At 46.1% G+C, this 20,178-nt stretch overlaps 2 protein-coding genes across 5 annotated transcripts in view; one reads left to right on the top strand and one right to left on the bottom strand.

Annotated features, from left to right (window-relative positions):
- Window positions 1–5,419: 5,419 nt before the first annotated feature.
- On the bottom strand, window positions 5,420–10,663 carry BRAT1 (BRCA1 associated ATM activator 1). Its single transcript, XM_030229914.2, has 9 exons — window positions 10,464–10,663; window positions 9,916–10,007; window positions 9,548–9,666; window positions 8,898–9,084; window positions 8,711–8,784; window positions 8,040–8,142; window positions 7,660–7,758; window positions 6,505–6,683; window positions 5,420–6,317 (listed from the first exon to the last, which is right to left on the bottom strand). Exons 2-9 carry the CDS (start codon window positions 9,959–9,961, stop codon window positions 5,592–5,594), a joined length of 1,533 nt encoding a protein of 510 aa, XP_030085774.2. The 5' UTR covers window positions 9,962–10,007; window positions 10,464–10,663; the 3' UTR covers window positions 5,420–5,591.
- Window positions 10,664–13,922: 3,259 nt separating this feature from the next.
- The window catches only part of IQCE (IQ motif containing E), a 28,514-nt gene continuing 22,258 nt past the window's right edge, over window positions 13,923–20,178 (top strand). For 3 of the 4 annotated variants that reach the window (XM_030229730.2, XM_030229729.2, XM_050980029.1), the window contains exons 1-7: window positions 13,923–14,380; window positions 16,108–16,155; window positions 16,765–16,807; window positions 17,750–17,890; window positions 18,184–18,315; window positions 19,270–19,340; window positions 19,877–19,990. In XM_030229730.2, the coding sequence (XP_030085590.2) occupies window positions 13,976–14,380; window positions 16,108–16,155; window positions 16,765–16,807; window positions 17,750–17,890; window positions 18,184–18,315; window positions 19,270–19,340; window positions 19,877–19,990 (954 nt within the window). In that variant the 5' untranslated portion in view covers window positions 13,923–13,975. The remainder of the gene's footprint in view (window positions 14,381–16,107; window positions 16,156–16,764; window positions 16,808–17,749; window positions 17,891–18,183; window positions 18,316–19,269; window positions 19,341–19,876; window positions 19,991–20,178) is intronic. The other variant, XM_018915868.3, reaches the window with a different exon arrangement.

The raw sequence follows: 20,178 nt of genomic DNA, 5'->3' as shown, positions 1-20,178 counted from the left end.
CCGGCAACTTGGGTGTTCTTGGAGCTGCGGGCAGATCTGTCACTGCTGGCCCTGGGAATCGAGGCTCCCGTGGATGGAGCAGCAGAGAAGTCATTAGGGAAGGGTATAATGAGCAGAGCAGACTCTGAGAGCTGCTGCTCGGGGTAGGAGGACACAGTGGCAGGGGCATGGTGCCGGCTGCCCGGAGCCGCCGCTCGGTGCCCCGGCCGGGCTGGGCACACCTGCTGCTGCATTCCTGCCCCGCTGGGCACCTCCTGTGCCCTTCCCTGCTCACCTGGGATCTGCTCACAGGACAGGGACAGATTTGTCCCTTTGTCTCAGCTGCCAGCACAGCCCCAGACAGGTTTTACTGCACCCTGTAGGAGTGTGCGGGGTGAGCAAACTGCTGTGCACAGCTGGTTTTCCTCCTTTTTTTTCCTAAATCATCTTCATCAGATGCATTGAGCTGCCAGTTGTGCCAATTAGGGTCTCTACTCTCAGGGTTTTCACCCAGGCTAACTGCTTCTCAAGCACCTTGCTCCCACCCCTGCTTTCCCTGGAGCAACTGGCCCCTTTGTGCCTTGCTGCATCTCAGGCTCCTGAACAACTCAACCATCATTTAATGTAATTTTAAATTTGCAGTTTAGATACTTTATTTACGGGGATAAATGTTGTTTACAGCTCTGAAATCTTGTCATCTTTTCCAAATATTGCAGAAAGCTTCAGGGTTGAACAAAGCCCACAGGCTCCCTTAGAAGCTGACAAGTGGGGGTTTTGTTGATTTTGTTGTTGTTTCACGTGACCCTCACTGCAAATATTGTCACTGCTCTCTGTTTTCAGAAATGGGCCATTTCACTGAGAAAGCCATGTTTGTCTTATGCACTACCTCACTGGGAAGAAAATATGCTGAAAGAGCATGCAATAGTAAAGGTATTTTGAATCAAATTCACTTCAACTGGTTTCAGTGGACGATTTAGCCTTGTTTTCACAGGGCTCTTTGTCAGAACCTAAAGCACAAAATACTCTGTTGGGTCAAAGTCAAGGTTACTGGACAGTTATGAAAACAGCATTTTTATCCTCAATTACGTGGACAGGATTGCTGTGCAGCCACAGCTGTTTGTCTCAGGGCTGTGATGGATGCTGTCACTTAGCAACCACTGTCATTTGTGTTTTAACTGCAGCTTTTTTGTTGTTGGCACGTAATGAGAGTTGCAATCACGAGATCAGTCCCATGGAGAGTGTTTGTTATCAAGAGTGATGGGTTTAAGACTCACCTGTGCCCCAGCCTATAAGGCTAAATCAGATTTCATGTGTGATGGCTAATGCAGCTTAATAAGGGTTTGTTTAGGAGCTGCCTTGGCTGGGCCAAGTCATGTTTCAAGATGTGCAGCCTGCATTCACCATCTGCCAGACCTGGCTCTGCAGCTCCTTTGTGCTGGTCATAGCCCAGCCTGGTTTGAGGCCAAAGCTCAAATGTGAGTGCAGAAAGGAGGGACCAGCCTGGGCAAGCCTGGATGTCTGTGTGCACCAGATCCTGCTCCCTTCTGCTGGAGAGCTTGGGAATATGGGCTCAGAGGAGACTGGAAATGTGAGGAGGGAAAGATAATGAGATGGGAGAACTGAAGATTGAAGGTCTCTGTCTCTGGAGGGTAATTCTCACCTATCCTCCATTGACAATGAGGGAGAAGGCTCAGACCTATGATAGTTCAAGCTCTAACGTTCTGCAGGTTAAGGTCGTGGTTTAACACCTGATCTGATCTAACTAAGAAGCGTCTCTCAAAGAGGTGGGTGCACTCTCTGTCCAGACACTGGGTTCCTGCCTGGCATGGAGGTTAACAGCCAGGCAAGTGGGGAGTAACTTGGTTTGTATGGGCTTGTTTTGGAGGCAGAGGTGTGAAGAGCATCCTTGGAGCCCTGTTATTTGTTCATTATAATGTAAATTAACACTTTCAGCTGGTGTTCTCTGAGAAGAGAGTGAGTATTGGTACCACGGATAGAAACACTGCTTTCTTTAAATTCATTTTGCTCTAACTGAAGTTGGTGTGTAATTGCACCTGTAGCTCTGCAGGGACTCTTGGTGAGAGTTGCTCACCCCCTTCCATTGGGGGGATCTAGGAGAGCCCCCAGGATGTGTTTCCTCATAGTTGCACATCCTCAGCTCTGCTCTGCCTTGTCCAGAAGAACCCACTGTTCCTTCAAACCCCATTTCTGTGTGTGCTGTTTAGGTTGAAGGCAGGAGCTGTCCTGCCCCTGGAGCAGCAGGGCTCACACAGCCCGAGGTCTGGCCCTGCTGAAGGGCTGCTTTATTTCTCAGCAGAAGACAAAACCCACGGCTCTGAGGGGAAATGACACAGACCACAGAGCTGCTGCTGCTGCTGGTGTGTATTTCCATTGTAAATTGCTGAGATCTGCTGCAGTGAAGCTTTTTGAGGAGTTCCTCTCCAATGCTGGTTTTTAGAAGCCTTGTTGAATATGTATAGAAAGGTAGAGCAGATTTTATCAGAGGAGGACAGAAGGAATTGCATAGATGTGCACAAATTGATCTGTAATCACAGATCATGTATATCTAAGCTGAAGCAACAGCCCTAGACATTTATGGCCCGTTTTTGACTAAGTTGTGCAAATAGTGTAATTAGGCAAAGAATATTCTTTGTATTGTAAATGTCTAGTGTATTAAACCAGAAAATTAACAGCCATTTCTTTGGCAGCTTTCATTAAGCCATTGCTAGTGTAGGGCTGAGCCAAAGATGCTTATTCTCTCTAGTGTCTGAGCAGTTAAAGGATAAATCCTCTCTTCAGAGCTTTGTTGAAAGGTGTTGAAAGCAACTCTAGGAATTTCCTACCTGTGTACAGAGCAGACAACACAACTTAGCATTGCCCCTGTGCAGATAAAGAGCTGAAATGAGCTTTGAAATTTTCTTTTTTCACAGCACCGACACCAGAGATAGATACAATTTTCTTAAGCTGTGATATTTTTTGTCAATACCACCTGTATTTCTCCTGCCAGCTATTTTGTTTCAAAGGACAGTCCTGAGCCTCCTGTCCTCTTGCACTGAGGCCCATGTGTGGCCACAGCCTTTGGCACAATCAGCTCTGTGGCTGTTGGAAAAACTCTCAGTGGTGCCTGCCTCCTGCAGGAACCAAACACAACTACAGCTCTGATGGGATGAACGCTGGAGTTTCCAGAGAAATCCATCCCAAAATGTCCATGAGAGCAGGCCAGGCAGCCCCTCCTTCTCTGTGCTGTGTGACAGAGTGACCTGGTGGTAGTTTCTGGAGGGACAGCTGTTGTTGGGCTGTGAAGTGGTTCTGAAGTGGATGCTCAGGATGCACCTGGGGGCAGCCAGAGCTGCTCAGGGCTGTCTCCTTGGGAGCCAAGCCTTTTCCCAGGTGCACCATGAGCACAGCTCCTTGGCAGGACTTGGCAGAGTGCAATTCTTAACCCAGCAGGAAACTCTGGGGCTGGGATCCTAGAGAGGCATCCCAGCATGAGGGATGATCCACATCAGTAGCTGTTGGTGTGTGTTCATAAATTTCATAGCTAAATTTCCAGCTCAAAAATCCCACCCCATTGTTTTCTGTGGAAAGAATTGTGGAATTTCTAGTTTGCTTTCATGTCCCTTAATCTCTCCACACTCTGCCCAGATGTCCATGACCCTTCCTGTTTCTCTCAGCTCTCAGGGGCAGCATGGCAGTGCCAGCACCTTGTGGCACTCCACTGTCACTGGAGCAGCAGAGAAAACAAAAGGCAAAGCAGGGAGCTCAGACAGACAGAAATGCAGAGCCAGCACTGCCACAGAGCTGCTGGAGGTGGAGTCCTGTTTTTAATGAAAGAGGAAACAAGTCCTTAATACCCCTTCTATAGGTAAGAGCCCCCCCAGCTTGTTGTACTTCTGGTTTTTAGTGTACAAGTGTATAAACACAAATTTGGACTGCAATTAGGCAAATACTACAAACATAATGTCACCCTCACCCCAGCTTATTAAAAAGAAAAAGAAGTGACATGAAAAATTAATAGGTCTGGGAGTTGAGAGACCTTGGTAATAAGCAGTGAGTTTTCCTTCTGTAACAACTAACTTTTTCAATTTGCTGGTATCTGAGTAACTCCTTGGAGTCTCCCAAAGTGCAGAGTCCTGAAATGACAAGAATTCGAGTGCTGAACAGGAGGGAGGGTTCACCCAGCAACCTGCTGCCTCCTCTCCTGGAGCTGACCTGCTGTCAACACAGAATGCTGCTTTTGGAACTGCAGTGCCTTCACTAGACAGCACTGCTGGAACTCCACAAACACTCCACACCTCTAAAAGTACATCCCTGCTCTCTCACTAACCCTTTCCGTTTCTGAGATGGATGCAGTGACAGGAAAAGGCCTGAATTTTACTCTTCTTCTTTTGCCAGGTGTAGACCCAGCTCAGGTGGAATTGTGTGTCAAGAGCAGAGCTATTCTCTCCTAAAAACAGCTGCTGGTGCAAAACCCAAGGGCTCTGTCACACAAAAAGCTGTGCAGAGCAAGAGGCAAGTGTGCTGCTTTCCTCAAAAGGCACAGAGCAAACCTCAGCCTCAGCAGCAAGAGATCCAAACTACACCTCAGTCCATGGTACTGCAGGGAGGGGATTTGTACAGTCCTTTCACTGCTTCAGATGCTACAGCCCCAAAATCAGTGTTGTGTTCTGCCTCTCCACAGGCTGCAGGAGGATAAAGGATGCTCAGTAACACCTCAGTGCTGGAAATGAACCCACCATGGTTTGATCTGCTGCTGAAGGTACTGTTTGCTTTGGGGTTTTTCCTAGGTTGCAGAGAGCTTCTCAGCACATGGCAAGACACTGGGGCAAGTTGCCAACTGCATTCTTCCCTAAGTTTTTTTTTAACTGGCATTTTTTTCTCAGAAAATGATGTTGCCATTCACACTATGCCTCCTGGTTTCTAATTGCTACCAAAGCTAATCACAGATCAAATTTATCTTGAAAAATCTTTAAGTGTAAGTTCCTCTCAGAAGTTAGAAACTGATTACTTCAGGAATGGAAAATAGAAGCACTTGAAAAAAAAAAATCAGCAAAATGGACTTGCTTCTGGCTTCAATTAAAACCAAAGTCAGCATGTTGGTGTCACTGCTGAGATCAAACAAGTCTGTGATCTATAGGAGAAAATTTGTAATGCCAAGGATGATCAGCTTTTGACTCCTTACATGCCACCTTCTGCTCCAGACCTCAAAATGCACAAGGGAAGCTGAGAGCTCTGTTTATAGAATAAATACAGAAAGGTCAAAACAAGTGTCCCTTAAAACCAGTCTCCATCAGTTGTAGCTACTCTGGCTCCAAAAGGAGCCTGCAACAGCTTGTTTTCAGTCACTCTTTTGTTTTTTTTAAATGCTTCCTTATGTAGGCATGGTCTGGTGCTTTCTTAAAAGACAACTTAAAAAAAAGAACAAATGCCATTCTTGATGTTTTTACTTTGAAAAAGAAACAACAGTTTATTGGAAATGACACTTAACAAAAAAAAAATATTCATCAGTATTAAAGCAAAGATTTTCTAACCCATTTAACAGCTAACAAAACCATCCTTCTCCTCCAGAAGAAACCTGCTTGAGCACTGCTTCCTCAGAGCAAAAGCTGTGTTCAGTAACAGTCAACTTCATTATCCTCTATGGTCCCCACAGCAGCAAGGATGTCCTGTAAGAGGGACTGAGGGCTTTCCTCCACATGGTCACTACTTTTATTTAGCTCATCATGCAGCTCCAGTAAGTCTATTGCACCCAAAGCTAACATCATGCTCTCTGGATCTTGGAAATCCACCTCAACATCACCATCCATGGGGAAGTTCTGAGCCAGAGAACCCTGTCTTAGTGTCCTCTGTAACCAGGCAATGCCACGTCCTGCAGGTGAATCTTCAACCTCCTGTGGATTCTCCAAAGTACTCATGGGGTAGAAATGACCTCTCAAGCCAACCAGCACATCACAGGCTCTCTGCCCCACGGGTTTGTCACAGTCACACAAAGATCCAAACAAAAACCCAAACAGCTTCGCTCGACAAAACACCTGCAGCAGCTCGTTCTGAGGGCTGGAACTTGGGACTGCAGAGGAGACAGGAGCATAGGGACACTGGGAAAGCTGGCAAATGGTCTGACTACAGAAAACTTCAACCAGCTCCAAACCACCAAGTCTGACTTCCCAGTCTAAGTCGTGCTCCACAGTCTGGATGACTCTAGAGACAAACTGCTCTGTATCTTCCAGCTGACCTGTGCAGCCTTCTCTCAGCCACTTGGTGAAGATGCTGATCACAGCCCTCCTAGGAAAGCCCTCTGAGTCTGTTGACAAGATCTCCTGAAGCTTTGCTACAATGCTCTGGATGCAAAAAGAGAAAGCACAGTGAGGGGAGGAAAACACAAAGAAACAAAAACAACAGAGCCGAAAAATCTTCTCATTACTGGTTGTGCAACCTGCCTGCATCAGCAGATAACTTGGGAAGAAAGTTATAAGCAGTACAGCAGTAAACTGATGGGAATTGCTCATGCAGAAAAGGTTATCCTACCTCTTTGTTATATTGATTGCCTGTGACAGGTGACTCTGGAGCAAAGCAAGTGATGGGGGCCAGGTGTCCCACTGCAGTCACGGCGCTCGCTCGAACGTAGCTCTCTGGGTCCTCCAGCAGGTTTTCTGTCAGCCTCAGCACCTCTGAGGACAGGAGACACTGCCTGTACTCCTTCTGGTCTGTAAACAAGACAGCAATCCAATGAAGTGGTACTTCATTCCCTCTGAGCATGAAGCTGTTTCCAATGCAAACAGTCCTTTGCCTCACACAAGGATGGCCACTGCCTGCAGGGACAGCTGCCAGGGAAGGAGCTGCTGCAGGACCAGGCTGATGTTCTGTGTCAGGCTCCCCCTCTCCCAGCAGCTTTTAGTCAAGCCCTGACAGACACTGGAACTTGGAAAATTGCACTTAGTTTTAATAGCAAGAAAAAACTTTCTGCAGGCAAGTGGGGACATGGTTCCAGCCTCATCAAATTTATGCCTTTGCTTAAAGGAGGAAAAAACAGCCTTCCTTTCCTGTTGTCAGGAATATGGCAGAGAAAACAAAAGTAACTGCAGCACTGAGAGGGGCTGCAGGGTAAAGTGCTGATGCAGCTGAGCATGTTGGATACTTCCTTTGTGACCCAGGGACAACAGCAGCTGATAACATTCCCCTCCCTTCCAGCATTCAGAGCTACTGTAGGAAAATCAGCTTTGCCTCAGTGCTACCTGCTGCAAGGCCTGAGCTATCAGTAAAGCAGAAAATCAGTAATTAATCCCAAGCATATAAAGCAGGTCTAGGTTTTTAGCTTCCTAAAGGCCAGCCCCCAGCCAGCTGAAAGAAACCAGACTCCAGTGCAGAGCAAACTGAAAACCAGAAGGTATTATCTGCCATTAAGCACTGTCATCTGCCTTGACAGACAAGTCTCAACAACTCAATTTAGCTCACCAAAACTGCCATTAAGGCAGATACAGCAATCTGAGTTCTACAGAAAAAGCAGGGTAAGTTTATTAATATTTTTGTCAGATTTTGTTCATGATCTAAGAGTAAAAATCTTGACACTTCTTTCTTTTCTCAGCCCTCCAGTTACAGGTCAGAAGATGGTACACCAGCCTGACTTTCACACTACTAAAGGAAATACTCCTCAAATCTGAACTGGTAAATCTTTGCACCTACCTCTCAAGCATTTAACCATGGAAGTGAGGAACTCCAGGGAAGAATCTCTTACTTCCCAGCAGGGACTGCACAAACGTTTCTGCAGCACCACCAACACATCTGTAAAAGGCAAGTGACAAACCTGAATGGACATGGAAGGCAACAAGCCTTACTGAAACACTCACTGGACAACCTCTACACCATTTCATCTCATACAATCCCTTTTGCTGCTGCTGGGTGCTTCTTCCAGAGGTCTGCAAAGCACTACTTGGACAGCTGAACTTAAATTCAACATAACTGTGAACAAGTGAATCCAGTGCTTTGAGCAGGAAGGGTAAGCAGGAGCAGATTTCATGTGTGCCACTAGCTGCTGTTTGTCCCAGCTGGAACAGCTTCATTACCTTCCAAAATCTTCTCAGTTTGTGGCCACTGACTGTTGGAGGAGGACAGTTCCTGCAAGTGCACCAACCACTTGGATGTAGCTTGAAAGGTTTTCTTTAGAACCTGAAGCAATGTAAAGCAGAAGTAAAGACTTAGTAAAGGAGGAGGCAGTGCTGCCTTTAAAGGTATAATTAATTTTAGCTTCAAACTTACAGAGAATTTATCAGAATAAAATGTGTATATGCCTCCTTACTAAGAAGCCAGTCACAAAAAGTGGAGCTTAAATACAATTTCTGACAAACAATTAGAATCCTTGTGTTAAGCTTAGCATTACAAAGTTCTAGTACCTCCAGCTTTGGGTTTGCAGCTGCCACCAGAGTCATTCAAACGAAACAAAGCAAAAAACCAAATCCCTTTAATAAGATACTTCATGACCGTGTCAAGCTGAGTATGTCAGTGCTACTCTTGGACATGATGGCTCCTGTCTTCTCAAGAACTCTCAATGTACTGCTCAGTTACTTGCTCACTATAATTTTAGCTATTTTCTGCAAGCCACCCAGGACAAGACAAGAGTCCTACATATTCTAATACAAAGTGTGCTAAGAAACAACTGCAGCCAGACCCTTTATCAGAATTACACCCCACTGGGGCACACCAATAGACCTGGATCTCTCCCTAGTTCTATACTCACAGTAGGGCTGGTGTTTGGACTCTGCAGATATGCCAGAAGGACATCAAACAGACTTCCCATGAGAGTGTCACACTCTGAAACAGAAAACACAAACCCAAAGGACCAATACTGAGATGTGGAGCAGCCAAAGCCCTGCTGAACTACTACTGTAAAATTGTTTTGGATAAGAAAGCAAAGATTAACTCACCTTTTTTCTCTGAGAGTGCTGCAAGGACATCAAGAGCTGACTTTTGCACTCTGAAGCAATTGATCAGATTCCTGCTGATTGTGCTTCCCAGAGGAGAAGTTGGGCTCAGGAAGCCATTGCAGAATTGTAATATTGTCATGAGAGAGTGCAGCAAAGACACACAGGGTAAATCCACTCTTAAATGTTTCTAATGGGTGAGAAAGAAAAGAAAGAGTTTCCAGCAACAGTCTCAAGTACAGAGCAGTTTTAGGTCAGAAGGCAGCAAAAAGTTGCAACTAATAGCGGGTTATTAAAGTATCCCAGTGTCAATAACTACAAAGAAATTATCTTCCTCTCTTCTCTGCACAGATGGAAGGACAGTCATCTGACTGCTTGGGAAAGCAGCTCAATTTGTGTTTCTTCTCAGGACCAGTAATTGCAATACAAGCAAGGTATGGTAACAAAGCTCATCAAGACAAATTTAAAACTTTAATGCAATCCCTCTTTAAGAGTCTCAGTATCCCTCTGTTTTCCTGTTTAGAGCCTACTGTGCTAAATTTCCTTAAACTATGGAAACCCTCATTCTGTTATGCTCTACTGAAAAAGTTTGCAACCATCTTAACACTGTCTTTCAAGGACCAGGCTCTTTTTATCCCCTCTCTGAATATTACCAGAGACAGCAGCTTCTCCAGGTGAGTGAGGGTCTGACACAGGAGACCAGCACAAGATGTCTTGGAGGACAGAAGACTTTCAAGAGTGGCAGGATCACTGACAGACTCATCCAGCAAACCTAGAGGACCAAAGAAAGGAAGAGCTCAGGTCATCAGTGAATAGAAAAGGCTGTGATTTTTAAAGCTAACCAGGATATTCAGCTGATATTGTATGAACATGTCTTCAAATGCAACTGGCAGTAGGATTTACCACAAACACTGCTACTGTCCTTGACTTCTCCTACTCTTTTTCCTCCAGTTTTGGCTGCACCAGGCACTTAAAATACTGGAAAGCAGACTGGCCTCTAACTTTTCTGTCACAACTGTACCTGCACATTCCAGAGGCTGGGAGGCTGCTCTCAAAATACAGTCCATTGGCTGAAGCAGAACAGTCAGTGCCTGAATCCTGACATCTTGTGGGCTTCAAGGAGGAAACAGCAGTTACCAACACAAGTAAACTTCAATTCTTTCCCAAATACTTGCTCCCAAATGCTGAGCAGGATAATGATTTTCATGCAGACTTTTAAACATGCCAGCAATGATAGAACAAAAAAGCAGTATCACAATCTGAGCCTTCTTCCAAGGTCCCCTTGCTAACTGAAAGCAGAGGAAAAATGGCTCTGGAATTTAGAAGCAGCTTTACCAAGCTATGCAAATAGAGAGTGGGATCCTGTGTAAGGAGGCTGGGAGAGAGGCATTATCTTGTCAACAAAAGTGTCCTTCTATCTTAGAACAAAAGGGTTACTTAGCCTGGAAATCAAGATCTATATGTGCTGTATTCATCTGATGATTTTCTGCTGCTTTTTCACCACCGAAAGGGAAATTATGGAGCAGAAACACCTGCAGAGTGCAGAAATTTCATTGCTTTAAGTCCTACCATTTGCAGAGCTTCAAAAGTCCCACTGCCAGAGGACCTGCTTGTACTGGGGTTAAGTGTTCCAGAGCAGAAGTTACTAATGCCCAAAAGCTGCCTTCAGTGCCACAAAATGCAGGGGATCTGGGGAGAGAGAAGTGTAAGTGTAACCCATCCCAGGGTGGCAAACAGATCTATCTCAGCACGGGCTCCAAGGTGCCACAAGATCTTTACCGTGCCACGTTCAGCAAAAGATCAGCCAGCAGGGGCTGTGCTTGAACAGTCTCCTCCAGCAGAAAGGATTCTATTTGCTTTGCTATGTCTGACCAGAGGACTTCAGTCCACGCAGCATAGCAACTGCCAAAACAACTGCCAAACAAACTGCTCAGCAGCTTCAGTGACTGCTCGATGTGAGAGGCAGAGCCAGACTGAAGGGACTCTTTGATGTGCTCTACAATCATCTGGGCACAGGCTGGCCAGTCACAGTCCTTGGTACTGAGAGCTCTGGATGTTTCAGACTCTAGGGAGAAGGTGAGCATGTGCACCAGGAGCTGGCTGGCAGCTGAAGCCACAAACAGGCTGGGATCCCCTTGCAGAGTGAAGATCACATCCATGCCTCCTGTGGGAAAACAAAGCAAGTCACTGGAGCAACAAACAACCAGTTATGACTCTAACTCAGGTACTACACATGGTGGTGATGGGGTTTTCTTATACTTTATTCTGTAGTCTCTACTCAAAGTCAGCCAGTTCTTAAGAATAAGCAAACAGAAGAAAATAAAATTTTTTTTCAGATCCTCAGGGGTTTAATAACTCAGGATCAGACTTCAATATAACACCAGTAACATTAGGAGAGTTGACAGCACACTCAATGTGTATTTATGGACAGAGCCTGTACCATCCCTGGACATAACCAGTAGGAAAAGCATGAACAGCAGTATCAGCACCACTTTTCCATCACATGGACAGCAGCATGTGCTGCACTCTAATACCAACCCAGCCTTTTAGACCCCTCTGTACATGGGATCTAAAGTTGGTGTTAACAGCATAATGTACATACCTCCATAACAACAGGACTGCAAATGAAATGAGCCTCTGCTTAGTTTTTCTGCACTAAAATCATGCTGAAATGTATCCTTTAGTAGGAGTTACAAATAAGAATATAGATAACTCTTAATTTTATAAGGGCAATTTTATAAGATTCTTTCCCCTCTGTAAAAAGCACCACCTTCAGTGTTTGGAGGAAAAAACCAAATGCATAACTAACTTAACAAAAGTTAACTTACTGCTTAGCTAACTTAACCAACATCTTTCAAAGACTTCGTTTTTTGGACAAATGGCTTACTTTAACCTTAAATAAACAAAGACACCCATCTTGCTCATTTGCCACCAGAGCAAGAGGCTGGGATGGCAGGGGCCCAGCAGGGTGGGGGATGGCAGCCCCAGCAGCACCCACCCATGGAGCAGAGGCAGTGCAGGGCAGGCAGGTGGTGCAGCATGCTGTGCACACCCTTCAGCCAGAGCACCACCTTCAGTGTTTGGAGGAAAAAACCAAATGCAAAACTAACTTAACAAAAGTTAACTTACTGCTTAGCTAACTTAACCAACATCTTTCAACAACTTTGTTTTCTTGACAAATGGCTTACTTTAACCTTAAATAATCAAAGACACCCATCTTGCACAGCAAGGGGCACAGCAGGGAGGGGAGCTGGCAGCCCCAGCAGTACTCACCTGTGGAGCAGAGGCAGTGCAGGGCAGGCAGGTGGTGCAGCATGCTGTGCACACCCTTCAGCCAGGCGCTGCGCACCGACGCGTCCTCCCACGCCGCGCTGCCCCGCGGGCCCTCCTGGCCAAAGAGCCTCCCCAGCAGCTTCTCCTGCTGAGGCAGGGCAGAACACAGAGTGAACAGTGAGCAAAGGGGCTGCTCTGTGCCAGGCAAGAGTATCAGTGCTGTAGTGAAACCTCCTCTTGCTACAAGTATCATAAAACGGGCAGTGTTCAGAATCTCATGCTTAAGCGCAACATATGGACAAAGCAGGGTGTTCAAAACCAAAACTGCTTTGTTTGCAGGTGCTAAAGGATAACTTATGTATGTCAGTTCCATCAGACTGCTTTATGCACCTGTGCACATCTCTTCCCTGAATGAAAATTTTTGGGTTTCGTATCCTGATGGAGAAAGCACTGTTTTAAAAAGCTCCCTTGTTTTTGCAGGGAATCAAAAATTTCCTGTCAACCTACTACAGAGGGAAAATGACATCTGTTAGTGCAGTTTAAATCTGCAGGATCTGTCCTGGGATGCAGTACTGTGCAGTGACTGCTGGGAAATTGTGTTCACAGAATGACTAGGTTGGCAGAGACCTTCAAGATCATTGAGTCCAACCCAGAATAGGGTTACCCCATAAACTCGTTTTGAACTAGAAATGGAAGCACTACCCATCAGCACTCACAGTCCTGCTGTGGTGAGACAGAAGGGAGAAGCAGCCGTACACGAGAATTGAACAGGAATGGTGATTGTAGTCTTTGCTGTCAAATCACTTTTGCTGGGCTGCTCCATGTAAGCCATACATTTCCTAAGCAGAACGTGCACGTTTTTAGGGACTGTCCATAGAGAAGGAGCAGACAGCCACACAGCAGCAGGTACCCGGGTACCCGGCTCACCTGCAGGTGCTGGAAGCGGCTTTCGGAGGAGGCGAGGATCCCGGCCAGCTGCAGGGTGAAGGACAGGATGCCGGGGCTGGGATCGGGCAGGGCCAGCACGGAGCTGAGGAGCTCTGTCAGACACGGGTTCTCCTGCACCAGTTCCACAGTGGGGTCTGCCCAGGAGAGCAAAAAACAGCAGCTCACTGCCAGGATTGAGCTTTGGAGAGCTTCTAAAGTCCCCCTGCCAGGACTGTCCTGTCTCACTAGAGTGGCTCCCTGAGCTGAGCCAAGCCCTGCCAGCTGCTAGAACTGATGAATCTGGATGCACCCACAGCATTTCCAGGTGTCACAGCACCTCAGACAGCTGTGCAGACATTCCAATCCCACCTGGACCCCTGCTCCCGTGTCCCCTGCTCCAGGTGACCCTGCCTTGGCACAGGGTTACACTGCGTGATCTCCAGAGGTCCCTTCCAACCCGAACTACTCTGCGATCCCGTGATGGATCTCCGCTCCCCTGTGCCAGCCCCTGCCAGCCCCCGGCGCTCACCGAACCACGTCAGGCTGCGGAACCAGTCCAGTAGTTTCTCCAGGCAGGTGTCGTCGAGGCCGGGCTGCCGCGGGTCGGCCAGGGCGGCGCAGACTCCGGGCAGCAGCACGGCGCACTCGCGGGTCATGGCGAAGCGGCGGCGGGCCCGGGCCACGAAGCGGGACTGGGGGTCGCACATGGCCGGAGCCACCGGGACAGAACCGAGCCGAGCTGGCCCGGCCGCACCGCGAGTGTCGCAAAGGAGGCGTGGCCCGTGCAGCGGGGGGCGCGGCCAGTGGCCGGTCAGGGGGCGTGACCCGGGCGCGCTCCAGGGACAGGCGGTGGCTGCGGGTCGGTAGTAGCGGTGCGCGGGATGGAGTTGCGCCCTGCCTCGAGTTATCCCGGCGCTCTCGGGCAGAAGCCCCCGGCCCGCAAGTGGAGCGGAGCCCTCACAGAGGCCGCTCCGCCGCTCGCTGGGGTTTCGCTCCCTGCGGGGCCGCTTGGTGTCACCCGCGCTCCGCGGCCAGGCCGAGCCCTCCCCCGGCACTGCCCGCAGGCGCGCACCCGCTCTGCGCATGCGTCACCACCCCGAGCCTCTGATGGTTGCCATGGTTACCGCGACCCGGAAGTGCCGCCGGGGGGCGATGGCTGCCCCCAGTCCCGAGCCGGCAGCCATGGCCCGAAGGGCGTCCCGCCGCCCCGCCGCCCCGTGAGGCCTTCCCACTGCTCTCCCACCATGGCCCGGGGGGCCGGCGAGGCGGCCGCCGAGGGGGAGCTGGTAAGGAGAGAGCTGCGGGGAGGAGGAGAAGGCCCCGCGTCTAGGCCTGCTTCGGCCCGGGCTCGGCTCGGAAACGCTCCCGCGAGGCCGGGGCAAAACCTTGGAGCACCCCCGGGCTCGCCGGGCCTGTGAGACGGTGGCTCGGAGCGGGAGTGGGATGGCTTCTGCCTTCTCCAGCCCGCGGGACTCCGGGCTCTGCCTGTGTCTCCCCGAGTGCCCCGCAGCACGGCACAGAGGTGACAAAGTCTCCAGCTGTGCTAAGGAGGGTTTAGGCTGGACGTTAGGAAGAATTTCTTCCCAAAAGGGGTGATTAGATATTGGAATGGACTGTCCAGGGAGGTGCTGGATTTGCCGTTCCTGGAGGAGTTCGAAGGAAGGCTGGACGTGGCACTCAGTGCCGTGGTCAGGTTGGCATGGTGGTGTTAGGTCATAGGTTGGACTCGATGATCTTGGAGGGCTTTTCCAACGTAGTTGATTCTGTGATTCTGTGTTGGTGTTTGTCTCCCACCCCCTCAGCAGCCAGCTGGAGGTTTTGAGCCCCTCTGGGAGCCCCCAGGTTCTGTTGTTGCCTGCTGCGGGTGGCTCTGGTTGGGGCAGTTTTGCAGGAGCAAAAGGGGCTCTGAAAGTTACCAAGAAATAGTGGTGGGGCTGTTACTGCATGATTGTATCCTGGCCAAGGTTTTGTTGTTACCATTTATCAAAGCTGAGCACTCTTCACATTGTCTGATTCCAAATATGATAGCTGCAGTTAGGGAGAGATATTTCAGAATGAGACACCTTACAATAACAAAATTAATCAGTGTGCTGCAAGGAGCATTGCCTCAGGAAATGAAAAACTGTATGGCCTGGTGTGTGAGGACACATCCCTGCCTGCTCACAGCCAGCATGGCAGGCTCTTTAACCTGCTCTCCTTGCTCCTCTTCTACCAGCCAGGCTTTCCAAAAATACTTCATCCCCTCCCCTGCCTCTTACAGGCACAGATCAGCATCTGTCCAAAGGTTGGTGCTGAGTGCCTCAGAGTCAGCAGCAAGTGAAAAAGGTCTTTCTGTGAGGGCAGCATCCAGATAATTTGGAAACTAAGTAGAAATTTTCCTTCAGCTGTGGATGTGCCTGCATTTGAAAGGGAGGAAAACTTGTCATCTTCCTTGCATTTGAGGTTTCTTCCCTTGGCCTGAGCACTTCTCCATTTCAATATGGGAGCTGAACAATCCCACAGCATAGCAGGGGTAGCACAGGTGAGGGAGGAAGGGAAGAGCTGGGTGAGTTGCAGCTTAAATGGTGGAGAAATTCCTGCAGAGCCAGCTGAAGGTTCAGCTGGTGCAGTGTCAGCTCTCTGTGACTCAAGTGCACAGTGTCCCTGCTCGTGGCACAGGGCTTGAACCTGGATGATCTTTAAGGTCTCTTCCAACCCAAAGCATTCTATTATGATGGTTCATTTCTGAAGTGACTTTCACAATATCCCAAAACTATTTGTATAGAGCAAATGATGCTGGCTTTTGCAGCAAGAGCCCCACCATCCTTCAGGGTCTTTAGTGTTTTTGAAAAATAGCTTCTTTTTGTCTTAAACAATTGATGTTTTAGCAATGCAATGGAAGAGAAACAGAGGCTTTGGTCACAGTGTTTGCTGTTTGAATTCATTGGTCTCCAGCTTTGTTAAACTGTACAAGTTTTCTGGATGTGCATTACAAGCAGTTGTTTAGTAGGAAATGTCCTGTCTGTGTTTGCAGGGAGAAGACAGCCTGTCTGTGATAACCTGCCAGTCAGACAAAGCCCTGGTGAGTTGGGATTAATGCCCCAAAACCCCTCTGGAGTTCCTGCTTGTCTGTGTGCTGCCTCCTGCTCACCAAGCACCCTCAGAGAGGAGAGTGAACAGTGACACTGCAAAGGGCTTGAGTCACAAACCTCAAATTTCAGATGTAATTCTGCCTTCCAGATCCTCAGCACTGGGGGTGCAAATGATGTTTGGCTTCATTTTGATCTTCTATCAAGTTGTGGGCTTAAGTAATCCTTTTAGAGAGTTTGAATGGAATTGAATAACTCCCTTAGCTAAAGGGTTCCACAGATCAGCCTCTACTTGGGATCATTTTGAATTTTCTGCTACTCATATTTAATATTGGTGGGAAAGGTCGCATGTTCAGAGCAAGAATTGACAGTTTATCTGCCTAATCAGACTTCAGTTGGCACCACCTTAATTCTGATCATCATTGCTGGGCCCAAATCTGCATGTGCTTAATGCTACTATTTTTCTTTTCTATAGAAAAGGTTTTGTCTTATTAGAACAAAAGTTCTTCATAGAAAATGGGAGATTGAAGGCAATTTTGAGATTATATGATATCTTAAGAGCTGAGTTTTCAACACAGAAAAAAAATCCATTTCTCTTTCAGAAGCTAAAGAAGAAGATTTTTCACAAGCCTCCAAAGTCACCAAGTAAGTCTTCCAAAACTTTTTAGTCTGCAGTTGCAAAACCAGATACATTTGAAGGATACAGGAACTGGGAACTTTATCTGAGCTAAAATCTTATTATTCTCTTCAGAATTATTCTCTGCTGTGTGCAGAACACACCTGTTTGAGATCTGCTCTGTAACCTGTGAAGTCCAGCTTGTATAGGCTGAAATATTGACATTTATGGGTTGGTTGTAATTCTTGATTCTCCAGCATAATATACTTTTATCTCATCTTCTGCCTTCTGATGGCAACCATTCTGAATCTGCTTTTCTCATTGTCTTTTTGGAGAAATGTTGATACTTGTTGTGCAGAGAGACCCTGGAATTACTGGAGCTCTCTACCATCCAGTCATAGATCTCTGTGTGTAGATTTAGTGGTTCTCTGTTCATTTGTTGTGATGGGTTGTTTTGGTTTTTTTCCCAGTACAATTTTATTATTATTATTAGATCTGTGGTTTTAATATTGGGTTTGTCCTTTTTTTTCTGGGATTTATGTTTTTTTTGCTATACTTTTCCATTTACCTTGCTTCACAGGCTTCTAGTGAATGTTTCAAAGAAGGCTGTACCCTAAAGTGTTGTTAATAACAACATTTAGATGTGCAGGTTTCTTCAGGATGCCTATCCAAACTGTACACATAAATATTGCCACATCTGTTGAGTCATACTACTGTCACTTTGCCTTTTTCTAAGCCTCTTAATTTTTTGGAATTGTATTTTTTTTATTTATAGTGGAGTTTTTTGAGTTTTGTGGCTTTTTTTATGTGCCTATCCCATTGCTCTGTATAAGCCAGTCTGGAATATGCTGTTAAATTCTATTTTTACAAGTAATAGGATTGAGTCTGGAAACTTTGAAGAACAAGACAACAAGAATTTTAGTAACCTTGAGCTTTTGAAGGCAACACTGAGATGTTTTCTTTTGCTCTAGAGTCTCCCTACAGCTCAAGCACACAACTGTATCCTAGAAAAGCTGCAGCTTGGAGATCTCTGCAGGGAACAGGCAGTGCTTGTTTTGAGAATGCAACTGCTGAAAACCCAAGGCAGATGTGGCTGGGATTTCTGAGAAAAGGTATTAGTATAGAAATGTTGTTTGCATTTATGAATAAAATTCATTGTTGTGGACAGCTTAACATATAAACTATTAAAGAATAGATTTGTTTTTGATTACAGGTTACACAGGAGTTAATTTCACTGTTATTTATTTGGGTGGTTGGAATTATCTGATCTTGAGCATTGGCATTTATAGAGGGAATAATTAAAAGCATCTGGAGCTTTCCTTGTTGCATTTGTTCAGAATAATTCCACAAATTTAATTCACAATTATCCCTGATTTTTGCATTTTTGTTCCATTTCTCTTGGCAGGAATGAGCCATGCTCTGAAATCAGATGCTGACACGGGGCATGTGCGAGCTAACGTTTCCAGTAGCACTCCAGAATATTTGAAGGAAGCTCTAGGAATGAAAAAGCCAAAACATGCTCGTTCTTCCAGTAATGGTAAGCTCTATAATGGTGTGGTAGAGAAAAGTGAATTATTTTTTTCCCCTCTAAAAACACACATTGCTTAAGAAAAGCAAAAGCCATTTTAGTTTACTAAAGTACATGTGTGAAAATATGATCCATGAGATACTTTTTGAGATTCCTAAATTGGTTAAGGCAGGGATTTCCAATTTTTTTGAGCAATGACTCACTATTAGCTTTCAAAACTTTTTCAAATTGCCATGCATTTGCAGCTGAAAACGTTGCAAATATAATATGGTTCAATGGGACAGCTGTAGACAATTTATTGTGACTTCAAAACATAGTTTAGGAACCATTGATAGAAACCATCTGCTTGCCTGAAATTCTGTGTAATTGACTCCTTTTACTTCTTCTCTAGAAAGTGTTTTATCATGTGGTTGTGACATTAAAATCAAATGAGTTTTATGAGAAGAGCAAACTTACAAAGTATTATTCTGCTTTTCTTAAAGGAGAACTGTAAACTTTAAAATTCCACTTCCATTTAAAATGACACCTGTACATGTACTGGTGATTCATAGCTTCTGGCAACTTTACAGGATGATATATTTGTGCATGTTAAGCATAAATAGAAAAATGTATTCTAGACATCTTTTAGAAACCTTTTGTAAATAATGGATTTATTGGGATGAGAAGACTGCAGTCGTTTGTGAAGTGTGTATTTTTCTTGAGATGGATATTTTAATATAGCAGCAGAGAAGAGAAGTAATTAGGAAAAAATTGGCTGGAAAATCTGGCAGAAGTTTCATACAGTAACACTTCCATTTCACCTCCATTTCTAAAATTAATTTCCTTGTTGATTTTTCTTCGAGGAAAGGAGGAAAACCTAGTTTCCACTTTGGTGCTGTTCTAGATATTTCTCTTTATCTGCAAGGTTTCTGGTTGGTTAAAAATACTTTTGGATCTACTTATTTTACATACCCCTTTCTGTAGGCTACATTCCTGGAACTCCTGACTACAAAGAGAAAGAAGATATGTATGATGAAATTATAGAACTGAAAAAGGTACAGTTTCTCTGATACTACAGAAAAAGTCATGATTGATCCATCCTGTGCCTGTCCTGGCCTTAATGATCCAGAATACTTTGGTTTCTACAACTTTGGATATCCACCACATTTTTTTTGCATTTGTAATGTAGGGCTAAACTAAAACTTGTGTCTGTCTAAGACAAATTCACTGTGGTGAGATGGTTAGAGTGGGTTTTCTGTAGAGGTTGGTGCACTGTATGAAGGGTGAGGACTGGGTTTGTTGAACTCCCAAGTATTGTACACAAATACTTGGCTGTGGTTGGTTGTTTGTGTAAGGTTGCCTTTCTGTTAGAGCTTCTCCTTTTATCTTCCCTCTGTCTCCTTCCTAAGCTGTCCTGGTGTCTGTCCTGGTCCAATGTGATGGTTTGTGTTTTGGCTGCTTTGTCGTCTCTTTCCATGTCATCTTTACCATCATAATTGGATTAGTTTTGACATCAAAATGTGTTTCCATGTGAAAACTCTGCATTTTCCTATTTCTGAAATGTGCTTAAGACTCCTCTCCCCTCTTTTAGACAATACAAGCTCAGAGGAATGAGGGAGACCGAATGAAGACCAAGCTCCGTCGCCTGGAAGAGGAGAACAATAGAAAGGATAAACAGATTGAACAACTGCTGGATCCTTCCAGGGTGGGGATAAAAGTGGGGCAAAAGAGTAGGAGTTTGTAGTGTGGTGACTCCTAGGAGTGATGGGCTGGAATATGAGAGGTGGTGTAAAGGGATTTCTGGTCTGTGCATCTCAGATCAGCAGGCCAGCTCAGTTCAAAGGAAGATGATGGCATGCACTACAGATAAGTTCATTTAGCACAAATACTTTT

Source organism: Serinus canaria, chromosome 14 (assembly GCF_022539315.1).
Source record: "Serinus canaria isolate serCan28SL12 chromosome 14, serCan2020, whole genome shotgun sequence".
Classification (NCBI taxonomy): Eukaryota; Metazoa; Chordata; class Aves; order Passeriformes; family Fringillidae; genus Serinus; species Serinus canaria.
This window is presented reverse-complemented; position numbering and strand designations above follow the sequence as displayed.